Source organism: Hydra viridissima, unplaced genomic scaffold (assembly GCF_058129835.1).
Source record: "Hydra viridissima isolate aposymbiotic clone 2 unplaced genomic scaffold, HvirCarnegie_v1 scaffold_6, whole genome shotgun sequence".
NCBI classification, from domain to species: Eukaryota; Metazoa; Cnidaria; class Hydrozoa; order Anthoathecata; family Hydridae; genus Hydra; species Hydra viridissima.
Window position 1 is genome coordinate 12,106,920 of NW_028324305.1, and position 12,452 is coordinate 12,119,371.

A 12,452-nucleotide genomic window follows, 5' to 3' on the forward strand; every position below is an offset into this window, starting at 1 on the left:
AGATATATAATTCAACGAATTCACTATTATAACTTTTCAAACAAAAATTTTTTTTCCATTGTAGAGAAATTAAATAACTATTAAAATTGTTAACAATAAACACGGCTGATGAATTGGCGCTCCCTTTGTCCTTGCACTTAAAAAATGTCTAACTTTATATTTTATTGATGGTTTTGACGAAAGCATCAGTTGTCGGATTTTTCTTCTTTCAAGTTGCCATTTATAAATACTCGCGAGATTTCTATAATTAAAACTGCGTACGATTTGTAACCAAGTTACATAAGTACATAAATAAATTTTAGCAAATATATACTTAAACGTTAAATCTTGATAACAAAAAAATGAACTGCTTACTTTGTTGTCAACGGTAGAAAAAGAATGTATACTTATACACCATTTTGTATTTTCGAGCATAATAGATACTTATAAAATTGCTAAAGCTTTATAAGCTTTCAATGTTTAGTAAAGTTCAATCAACATAAAATGAAGTTGGTTTTAGAATAAGATTATAATCTATTATAAATGTTCGTGGCAAATCAATGTTTACGTTCAAATAACCGTCAAAGTAATGGTTTTAGAAATAAGTTTGCAGTATAAACCTGTAAATTATTCTTTAAAAAATCGATATACCATTGAGAGTCTGAAAAGAAAAATGCCATCTAAACTGAAGCACATATCATCACCTTCTAACACTTCATTAAAGCCAAAAACTGTTTTGTTTTATAAAAATGGCGATAGAAATTTTCGAGGATATCATATTAGTATAACTGAGAGAAGGTTTAATAGCTTCCAGAACCTTCTGAATGAATTGACACGAGTTACAAATTTGGCACAAGGAGCACGATATATTTTCACACCAACTACAGGTACAAGAATTGAATCTCTAGATGAATTAACAGATGGACAATCTTATGTTTTTGGTTCCTATCCCAAACTTAAAAAAATTAATTATGAGCATGCACCAGATGGATCAGATAGAAAACAGGGTCGAAAGCCATTTATTCAAATACCTCCTACAAAGTTGTATACAGAAAAAGACCTCTCTCACTCTAGCATTAGACCACGAGTTATAACTGTTATACGAAATACTTTATCTCTGGTTAGACAAAAAAGATGCATTAAAATTTTGCTAAATAAAAGAACAGCTCAGACATTTGATCAAGTTTTAAATGACATTACCTCTTCAGTTGGAATAGAAGGACTTACTGGTGTAAGAAAACTTTTTAATCTTGATGGTAAACTAGTGCTAAGTTTATCAGAACTTTTTGGTGAAGAAGATATTTTTATAGCAGTTGGAAGTGAGAAGTTTCAACAGTCAGATCTGCATGCAATACTTCAAACATTTGGTATTGATAGGAGCAAAAAAAAGAATAATATAAATGATATGTATATTCCAAGTATGATCACATCCTCACCACCTTTAATGAAAGCTAATTTGAAAAGCAGTAAAATAGAAACTTCAAATAAGTTTCATCCTAGAGATTCTAAAGTTGCTGATTCTTCAAAAGTGTATTATTCAAGCAAAGAAATTTTTAAAACACCTAAACTTCCAGAAATTAAAAAGGAAATTAAAAAATCTAAATATTTACAATCTACAGTACATAGTTCTTTAAAAAATCATCAAAATGGTAATAAAAGTATCCATGAACATGTCATACTAGATTTAAGTGATGATGATTTACAAAATGAAGTCAATGAAGAAGAGAAAGCTAGTTTAGAAATATGCAATATTAATCTTGAGAAGCCTTCAATTATTTTTGAAGATCAAAAATTAATTTCAAATTTAAACAAGAATATTATAGAAACATCAGATAAATCATCTGATCTATCAGAAAGAGATGAAAGATCTAACTTTAGAGAAGAAGATGAAAAATTGAATATATTAGAGGAAAAAGATAAATATTTCCAGCAATTTAGTGCTGAAATGAATAAAAAAGATAAAAGCCAATACTTTGAACATGAAAAACACAGCTATGTCATTTCAGATCATAAGGATATAGAGCTATACTTTGACTTAGGTAAACAATTAGGTGACGGAAACTTTGCTGTTGTCAAAGAAGCATTTGACAAAAAAACAAATACAAAATTTGCAATAAAAATTATTGATGCTTCAAAAATAAAAGATAGACAAGAAATGCTTGATAATGAAATAAAAATCCAGCGTGAAAGCTCTCATCCAAATATTGTCAGATTATTCTGTGATTTTCGATCCCCAACAGCAATATTTCTAACCATGGAATTAATAACAGGTGGTGATCTCTTTGATTTAATATCAGAAAGTGGTTGTTTTGAGGAAGATGAGGCTGCCCCATTTGTTAGAGATCTTTGCAGTGGGTTAGATTACCTACATAAAAGAGACATTGTTCATAGAGATATTAAACCAGAAAATCTGATGGTTTGTATTCCTTTGAATTTTTTAATTGCATAAGATATATGTAAACTATATATTCACATAGCTAAATAATACAAACACTAAAATGTCAATAATTGCATATGAATTAATTTATTGAATCACATTAAACAATAATATGATTGTTTTAGGTCATGGTAACAGCAACCGGGCAGCAAATCCTAAAAATTGCAGATTTTGGCTTAGCTATGAAAGTTGAACAACCTATTTATACAATATGTGGAACACCAACTTATGTAGCTCCTGAAATTCTTAGTGAGAAAGGCTATGGTGTACAAGTAGATATATGGGCAGCAGGTGTCATTATTTATATAATGCTGTGTGGATTTCCTCCGTTCCGAAGTGAGAATAAAAAGCAAACAGAGTTATTTGATCTTATTGAAAAAGGAGAGTATGAGTTTCCTTCACCTTATTGGAATGATGTTAGTGAGACAGCTAAAGATCTCATCTCAAAGATTCTTATTGTAAATGTCAAAGAAAGGTATTCAGCTTTAGATATTTTATCTCATTCTTGGATTACACAACATAGATTACTCAGAAATGCAACTCATGATAGCATGGATAGACGAGGGAAAACAATGAAGTTTAGAATTGTTGCAGAAACTGTGCGTGCTGTTGAAAGATTTAAACATTTTAAAAGAGATGAAAGTTTTATTAATTTTATATCAGAAAGTAAAAAGTAATATAAAAATTATAAAAATTGTAGTTTATAATATATTAAAAAGTAGAAAGTATATTAAATGTAAAATGTAGGTTAATACAGACGGCACTATCTTTTACAGTAGCAGAATACTTTTTGCTTAGTTAAATAGAAAAAAAAAACTAAGATTGTTTGATTATATAACGGGTGATGACAAAAAAAAAAATGAGACTGCGTTTAAAAAGGCATAACTCCTTTATTTTAAAAGATTTTTTTCAAATTAAAAAAGTATTAAGTAGAGAATTTTTCAAGCTTTAAAAATATTTATCTTTTATAACTACATTTTTACGAGTATTATCTATTCCACCTTTTACCGACCCCATTAGACGTTGCATGGCAGTAAAATCGATCTTTTTCAAACAATACTTTATTCTAATGCAAAGTTGATCAATAGTTTCTGCATGCTAGTTGTTTTTGTATACTTCTTTCAATTCAGACTTAAAGTCTTCAATAGGTTTGCATTCAGGTACGTTGGGAGGGTTGTCTTCCTTTTCAACAAAATTGATGTTAATTTGGCTGAGACACTCCACTACAGTTTTTGCGTAATGTGGTATTACTATGTCAGGCCGAAATTTGTAATTGTCATCTAGATGGTTTGCTTTGATAAAAGGAACAGTTCTTTTTATGATGCATTCGTTCAGGTATAATTCTTGCTTGATTGATTGCTTACAAGAAAAAAAAAGGTTTAGAACGTATAGCTGAAATGCTAATCCAGACTTTTTTTTTATTTCGAAATTCTACACTTTTGCTCGTATTTCTCAACTGGATTATATTTTACGCTTGGTGGTGTTAAAGAAGTGTTACTATAGTTACTAGAGTTGAAATTTTAGTTTCCTTTAATAGTGCTGTGCTTTAAAGTGAAATAAAATTCGTCATCAATTGTCCATTTGTGATTTTTGTATTTTTTGAGTAAGCGACTGCATCTCGTTGTTATTTTGCGTTTTTGTGAGTCTTCTTAATAGAATCTTTCTTGTTTTTTTTTTTTTTTGCATTTGATATCTGTATGTTTATTTAATATTTTGCAGATAAAAGATTGATTGCATAACAATTTTCTAGATGCTTGCCTCTGTGAGACGCCATCCCTGTGGTCAAACATGATCTTCAGCTTAGTAATGTTTTTTTTTCAACATTTTTTTAGCAACCCGATCTCTCGTTAAGTTCCAATTCCATTTTCTGCTTGTTCAAATATATGGTATATGGTTTCTTTTGGTATTTTCCTGCTTTAAAATAACAATTAGTGTAATATTTACCATGTTTCTTACTGTCCATGAAAAAACCATACACACATTCATGGAGAAGCTCTTGCTTAGATTTGTTTATTTTCATTTTCAATCGTTGAATTTCAATTACTATTTAAAACTAAAATAAATTTGCAATAAAATCCACAAAATGCTTGCCATACAAGGAACTTGAGAGCAAATTTTTCAGTTTAATTATACTTGAACTTCTTTGCAACAATTTTTTTCAATTGATAATGTTGTTGGTCTGGCAATTGAGAAAAGTTTTGCAATATGTTTCATTGTCTTCAGTTATGCACAACTTTTCTCGGCTTAAAAGTTTGTATTGCTTTTTTGAACGACGAATTGCTTTAATTTCTCCATCCATGGATCTCTTTGGAGTTCTTTTTATGACATGCTTCACATTCTTCAGATTTAAGTACTTTTTCTATCAAAACTTAGCTGCATTTAAATTTTCCAGCAAGATCTCTCTGCGACTGACATGGATTTGCCTTTATGAAGCGAATGGATAATTTTGCTTTATATTTATCTTTAAACTCTTTCTTTTTTCCGCCTCCTGCTTTTCTTTCAACAGATCGAGTCTCTTTATATGGCCGCAAAATAAATTCAATTAAAGATCAAACAACACCAGTCAATTTTAAAATGTAAACTTGTGACAACGAAGGATTTTGAAGGAAAGTTTCCAAAACTTTTTCTCACATTAATGTTTGTTTACTCATTTTAACCCAATTATACTTAGCACCAATACAATCAAAAAACTACACATTAGCTTTCTTCTGCAACAAAAAATTAGAAAAATATGTTGTTTTTGAGTAATAAACTATTTAAGGATGTTGAATTTCATTGTGTTCAACCCGTGCATTTTTAAAATAAAGAATTTTCGACAAATAATATCAGATAATCTGATTGGTTCAGGAGCAACTACAATATCTGATGAATTGCCTGTTTTTTTAATCTTCACTGCAAATCAAATATTTTTGACATCATAAAAAAAAAGTAGTGAATGGCTCTGTAGTGAGGAAAAATGGTTGTATAAGATAGAAAGCAAAGGACAGGTCAGTTATACAACTGGGAAAGCTGCGAGTTTAAAAACTATCCATCCATCAAAAAGAAGAAAAATGTCCTTGGAGTCTACTGAAGCAACAGCAACACCACAGCAATAACGTCAACTTCCGAATCAGAGACTGAGACAGAATATCAAGAACATAAAGATTCTGAACAACAGCCCATAAGTGTAAGCAAAAAATACAACAAAACCAAAACTGGAACGAAATTAGTCACATCTTCAACGTTGTCAAAAGAAAAACAGCAACCATTTGTCGATTGATGTTTCAAGATGGGATCGACATTTAGACACCTTCACAACCTGACATATTCAGATCCACTATTAAACAAGATGTTATATTTAAAGAAGAAATGAAGAGAACATTATATTTCGAAAACTGGTCATTATATTTTGATAGTAAACGTATTATTCACCAAAAATATCAAGTGTTAATGTTGAAGAATGAACAAAGAGAAGTTGAGCTATAAGTACTAGATCTACTAAACAGAAAAGCAGATACTATTGTCATAACAGCCGGCATAACAGCCGTTCTCGATGAATACAATTTGTGGAAGAGTATAAAGATGATTGAAGCAGACACTACAAATGTGAACACTAGAACAAGGAATGAGATCGTCACTCAGTTACAAAAACATTTTTTTCAAAAGAACCAGGAAGAAGTACCATTAATTGGTTGTCAACGCAATGTCTTTGACCGAGTTCTTCGCATAGAAATGGGTGAAGAACTTGGAGGAAACATCACGTGGCCAACCATCAAAAATCCTTTTATTCCGAAACTTGTAAAGAACTACAAACAGCTCAGGATGAATTTCAAGAATGGTAATGAAGCTATTACTGAGACAGCAGGATGGCGTAATGACATGAAATTTCTATTTAATTTAACTCAAGTTTTCCGGTTTTTTGAAAAATCTTGAGTATTTCCTAAAGTGAAGTTTCAGAGAATACCAAACTTAAGTAATGCAAGACGGAATTCCAGAGTAATACTAGCTCTTTTGACATTCATACTTCTACCAGAGAGAAGAGACTAACTACTTGATGTTTGTAAATTCATCTCTAATGCATGGTCTGATCATTGGTTTGCTGACCAAATGTACAATGCAGATGATTATCAAAAGCTATGTAGCAGTTTGCAGGTTCACGAGAAAGCGTTAATTTTTAAGAAAAAGTTTTGGAATCAGGGACCATCGAGATTGAAAATACCCAGAACAAATCAGTGCGCAGAGCTTAAAGCAGAAACTTAAATATGATTTCTAAATGAAACATTCTTTTACATAATTTCCGTAAATTAAGGCCCTGGGCTCAATAGAATGTGAATGGTTTCCACTAATTTCAACTTACTGAAATTTGTTTTAACAGTAAATTTTTTGTCATTTACACATTAATTTTATTTAATTGCCCTTCTTTATTTAATTTGAGTAAATCTTGATTTTTATTTATTTAAAAAGTTTTATTAAAAGCATTTAGTTGTGTGCTTTTCTAATTTAAAACCGCAATCTCAACATTAAAATGTCTTGGATAATAGAAACCATCTTATTAAGAATCGTGGTTTACTGAATGTTGGGTGATCGAGATGGCTATATAATAACATGGCCTCTAGCTCGACAGAAGTTCCTTACAATCATCCGACTGAAAACGCTTTGTTTGGGCAAAATGTCATCGAGAAAATTACAGACACTTGCCTCGGTCAGGTAAAAGTTCCCATATTCAACCGTATAAGTGTGTCGTGAGGAACATCATTAAGCAAGTTCATTCTCTTTCTTCAAATGTAAATTCAGTAGTTATAATGTGGGTACAAACATATTTAAAGTCAAAAGAAAGAAATTTCTGAATAGCATACTTATTCGGCTGAAAAATATTTTAACTTATAAAAAATTTAATTGGATAAAAGAGCAATCGGAATGTATCTTTAAACATTTATGAAAGTGAAGTTTATTACAACTGAACAAACTTGAGACTCAAGTTTGCTAAGGGAAACAGATTTAATTTGAAAACAGTTGTATCCTATAATGTATAATATTTCTTCTCTCAGTTTTTGGCATTTTAGTTAAAACTGTTATAAGATGTAATTTATTTGTATATATACTAATAAAAAAATAAACCACTATTAAAATTAGAGGTATTATTTTTATTAGACTACATGTTTTACCCACACCATTAATGCATATGTGGGCATGTATTTTATATGTAGGATCTATGATTATATAGTAATTAGTTTAAATGTCCAAATATATTTGATATTACACTCTACAAGTTTTGCAACAAAGTGAATTCCTCGCATTTAAAGTTATAAAATTTATAAATTATAAAACGGGTTTAAATCATATTTTGAATAAAAATCATTTTTTACTGGTCAGATTGATATCTGAATATTTTTCTTGCTATAAACTGTGACTCAATTTAGTTGTATTTCAGGATGGGAAAAGGTATTATCAAGTGAAATGGAGGGACTCTTGGGAACCAGAGGAGAGATTGATGGCAGCATGTGAAGGTGCATTGCAAACTTTTTGGAAAGAATATTATACAAATGTTGAAAAAGAAATCAGAAAACAAGTGGTATGTTTTATTGAGTTTAGAATGAAATTGGTAAAAAAAAAATCTTAGACTTTAAAAATATTAATCTATCATTATTGTTTTGTATTATTTAGAATGTGGGAGTTTTTAGAAACATCAGAGTGAACATTGTTTATTTGGTGCATATCAGCACTGAATAATAAAAATAAATTCATTTGATGAGTTTTTCTTCAGTTTGGAAAGATGTTACATTGTTTGTTTGGACACTGTTCTCATATATACTTTTGTCAATGTACCTAGAATCTGTTTGATTATGGCAGGAAAAAAAAGTTGTCAATGGTGTGAGAAATAGAGTTTGATATAGGAAGGAAAGTACTGAGGTATCTTGAGGAAAAGACTGAAGAAATTAAGCTTAAACACAGGTTTTAGAGTCTGCTGGTGTTTTCAATGATCTTTTGCCAAATAATTTAAATGAGTACTCTAAGTTGAATTAACTTTATTATTTCAAGATTGTTTGGCATTAGAAACAAAATATAGGATGGGCTTTTAATTTAGGAGAAGGTTTTTTCTACAAGTTTGGTTCCTTACTAATTTATAACATTTAAGTTGATGGTGTGTCTTTAATCTAATTAATACAATAAGCATTTAGAAACTGAGTTTTATTTAAATTCAAATAATTACTTATCTATTTACGTAAAACTTTGTTTAGGTCAGTGCTTCTAAAGTCATAAATACCGCAGTTAATAAATGCAAAAATGATGCATCTATTGAAATAGTTACATCAGAGAATCCTGATTTAACAGTAGAAGTACCATCTGTCACCACTAATCCAGTTGATGTTGACACACAAGAAAGTACTGTGCGCACACTCTCTGGAACAAACATCACAATAAGCAGCCTCCAACATGGCAACCAAAAAATTGTTGAAACATTTCCTGAACAGTCTTCCACTGTAGCTTATTATGCTGTTCAAGATAATGAAAATAGTGAAAATGAACAACAAGAGGAAGGTTTAGAAGAAGTTGAAATGAGTGATCAAGCTGAAATACTAACTAATTTTATCAATGCTGCACCTGGGATGGCAGCAAAGTGGAGTAGTCAAGAAGTCAAACCTGCTATTGCAAACAGACGAACACTTACTACAATTACTGCAGATACTCTAAATACAAAGAATGTGAGTGGTCCTGATGCAAATTCAAAGTTTCATTGTGATATTTGTATGAAGTTATTTGTTTCTAAACGTAATGTTCAAAGACACATGTTATCACATACTGGTGAGAAGCCATGGATGTGTGAGTTTTGCTTCAAAAGATTTCGTCAAAAGCCTCATTTAGAGCAGCATGTTAACATTCATAAAGGTAAAAATAAAAAATGATTAAAGGCAGCTCTATATTTCTTTAAAAAAACAATCTTTAATTGCTTAGGCTATGATTGTTGATTTAATATTTGAATATTTTTGGCTTTTCTTTAAAAGTTTAGTTTTAAAATGAAAACAGGTTTTATTGAGTTAGTTAACTTAGGTTTTTTCTGGAATGAAAATTGTCTTTTGTTTTTGTGTTTGTTAAATTTTAGGTATTAAAAATGCAGTTTGCTCAATTTGTGGTAAAGCTTTTAACCATCGCTCTAATCTTGTAACACACATGGCAACTCATTCCAGTGTCAGGCCTCATTCTTGTATAGTTTGTGGTGAAAATTTTAAGCTAAAGCATACACTAGCCAAACACATGATGGTTCATACAAAACAAGATATTGAAAAGCGACATCAGTGCCAGGTATTCAAATCAAATAATATTTTACATTTTTATATAAACTATTTATGCTTATATTTATTACAATTATTGTATATAGTATTTATATTATGTATATAAGGTAATGTTGTGGGTGGCATTTTATTTTACAACTAAAGATATTATTGCTATTTTAATGTAAGTACCAGAGGGTATTAATTTTCTCATTCTTACTTTAAAAATAAAATATTAGAAGTGGTTGTAAAATGGTGAATAAAAGCACGATGGGATAGCAACTTTTTTAAAATAAAAATTGAAATTTCTCCCTTAGTAAGCATTTTTTAAGAACAATCAATTTGCTACTTTCAACTTCCAGAAAAGTATGAGTTTGTATCTTTTAAATACTTTTGTTTGCTTTTCTAAGATTTGTAAAAGAAGTTTTCGTGACAAGTCATACCTGGCTGAACATGAAACCATCCATAACAAAGAAAAACCATGGCAGTGTGATATTTGTAAAAAGTCATTCTCTTTTAAAAGGAGGTATCAAATGCACCTTGAGGTACATCAAAGTAAAGATGGTGGTGAGGAATATGTATGTCATTTGTGTCCTAAAAAGTTCAAGGGAAAGATTTATTTACAAAAGCATTTAGAACGTCATGAGAACAAACGTAAGCGGCGAAAGAAACTGAAGCTTGAAAAGGAAGGTATTGTTGGAGATCCCTCAGCTGAATTAAATGTTTCTGACGATGTTGGTGGTGATGAATTAGAGATGGCTGGAGAAGAAGGTAAGTTCGTTTGATATTGCCTAAAGAAAAACATTATGCTTTAGAGAAACAATCAGTTAAAAACATATTTATTTTTTCTTGATTAGATGATATAGATTTAAGTATGTCTGAGGTTGATGTAAAAGCCGAAGATGATCTTGAAGAAGGTGAAAAAATTGATCACATTGATGATGATTCTTCGCCAGATGATGGGTCTCATGTATTACACATCAATGTTGATGAACAAACAACTTCTGATCCTAATATGGTTGTTGCTGGAATGCTTCCAATATCTGGCATCAATATGGAGGATGCTACTTATGTTGCACTAGCACAGCTCACTCAAGCTGCCATTGAAAGCTCACCTATTGGGGAGTCTGGTCGTGTAATTCTTATGAGCTATGAGGAAATACAAAAAAGTATGCAAGAGCTGCATGCTGCTCAACAACAGCAAGATGACGTCCATGAAGATGACTTACAATATAATATGCAAGTGACACAAGGATCCTCTGATGAAAATGTTAAAAGGCTCCAAGAAGCCCTTGAAGATAATACTTTAACCAGTTTAGAGAATGAATGTAGTAGTATGCGTGTCATTCAGCAGCCTATTCAGCAATCTGTTGGTTCTATTCATGTTCTAGACAATAATGGTGAACTGCATGTGATTGAGGCAGGTGAACTGCACTGATTTAGTGAATATTCACTGCGTAACTAATCTGTTTTATGATGTTCTTTGTCTAAATTGTATATATGAGTTATGAGATGGAGGACAATATTACAGCTATAGTTTTTATTTTTTTACTTAAAGGTTTTTTGAAACTGGTTTTTAAACTTTTCCTACTCTAGTTATTGCATGTAACAACGTAAAAATAATCAAATAATGCCATCAACAACGACAAATAAATCAATATATAAATTTTGAGATATTACTGTCAAATGTATCAAAATAACTCGACCAAATCAAAGCAAAACTTGCAAATGCTAATCTAATGTAAGGTTATGTTACAAAAAGAATAAACGAAGAAGTCAACTTCTTGGCTTAAACGTCAAAGGTAATATCTTTCATATGACAAAGGCGAGTTCATTCAATTTCACTCTCCATAGCTATTTGCAAAATTATGACTATTTCTCATTCAAAATTCCTGACGAATATTAACACTTTCGCTGCCAACTACGAGTATACTCGTAGTTAGCGGGACTTTGATATTTCGTCAGGTTAGAATTATTTTGTTCTATCTCCCATTTTAAACGTTGAAAGAAAGTTTTTGATTTTCTTCTATAAGTGAAAATTATTTAAAATTTTACTATTACTTTTTTAAGAAATAATAACTTATTCTTTAAATAATTTATATTTAAAGAAACTATTTAGAAAAAAAATTTTAAAAATAAAATGTATTTTAAAAGTATTCATTACTTAATAAAATTAACAATTCGTTTTCTCCCGACGTTTAAAACTGGAGATAGAACAAAATAATTCTAACCTGACGATTTGCCAACTACGAGAATACTCGTAGTAAGCCGGCGTCATGAGCTTGCCAATTATGAGTAAACTCGTAGTTATACTAACTTATTTCCAATAATATTTGTGCATGACTGGCTTTGTCTGTTCATTTTTTTTTTTTTTTTCTTAGATTCACATTTGGTTTCAGAAAATATTACATTCAAGTTTTTATTTTAAAAATCCAGGGAAACTAATTTAAATGCGGATAAAGACAGAAATAGCTTAAAACAGATAAAAATAAAACATTCATATTGATTTAATTTTATTTCATGAAAATTTAAGTGTAAACCTATTCTGTTGAATGATACTTTCTGAAACATTCGCCAATACATAACGGAGGTCTATTTTCACAAACAGCACATTCATATCGTGTTTCTTTACGTTTTATTTTAGAGCAGACTCAACATGATTTGGTCGGGAATTTTTTCTTTTCATTCGGTGGTATTGAAAACAAGTAGTGGAAGCTGTTATTGGTGATTCGAGGCACAATTTCATTCAAACGTTCACCCAATAAATCCGTAACAACTTATTCTCT

At 30.4% G+C, this 12,452-nt stretch overlaps 2 protein-coding genes across 3 annotated transcripts; both read left to right on the top strand.

Moving 5' to 3' along the window:
- Nucleotides 1–167: 167 nt before the first annotated feature.
- On the top strand, nucleotides 168–3,110 carry LOC145190782 (serine/threonine-protein kinase DCLK1-like). The gene is made up of 2 exons (XM_080067683.2): nucleotides 168–2,395; nucleotides 2,542–3,110. The coding sequence occupies exons 1-2, from the start codon at nucleotides 569–571 to the stop codon at nucleotides 3,091–3,093; spliced, it is 2,379 nt and encodes a 792-aa protein (XP_079923809.2). The 5' UTR covers nucleotides 168–568; the 3' UTR covers nucleotides 3,094–3,110.
- Nucleotides 3,111–6,958: 3,848 nt separating this feature from the next.
- Nucleotides 6,959–11,202, top strand: LOC145189849 (uncharacterized). Of its 2 annotated transcripts, none has more exons than XM_080066532.2 (6): nucleotides 6,959–7,102; nucleotides 7,827–7,967; nucleotides 8,635–9,283; nucleotides 9,498–9,697; nucleotides 10,077–10,437; nucleotides 10,524–11,202. In XM_080066532.2, exons 1-6 carry the CDS (start codon nucleotides 7,001–7,003, stop codon nucleotides 11,102–11,104), a joined length of 2,034 nt encoding a protein of 677 aa, XP_079922658.2. In that variant the 5' UTR covers nucleotides 6,959–7,000; the 3' UTR covers nucleotides 11,105–11,202. The 2 variants fall into 2 exon arrangements, with proteins under 2 accessions (XP_079922658.2, XP_089946625.1); XM_090090499.1 differs by having other exon boundaries at nucleotides 7,021–7,154.
- Nucleotides 11,203–12,452: the final 1,250 nt, after the last annotated feature.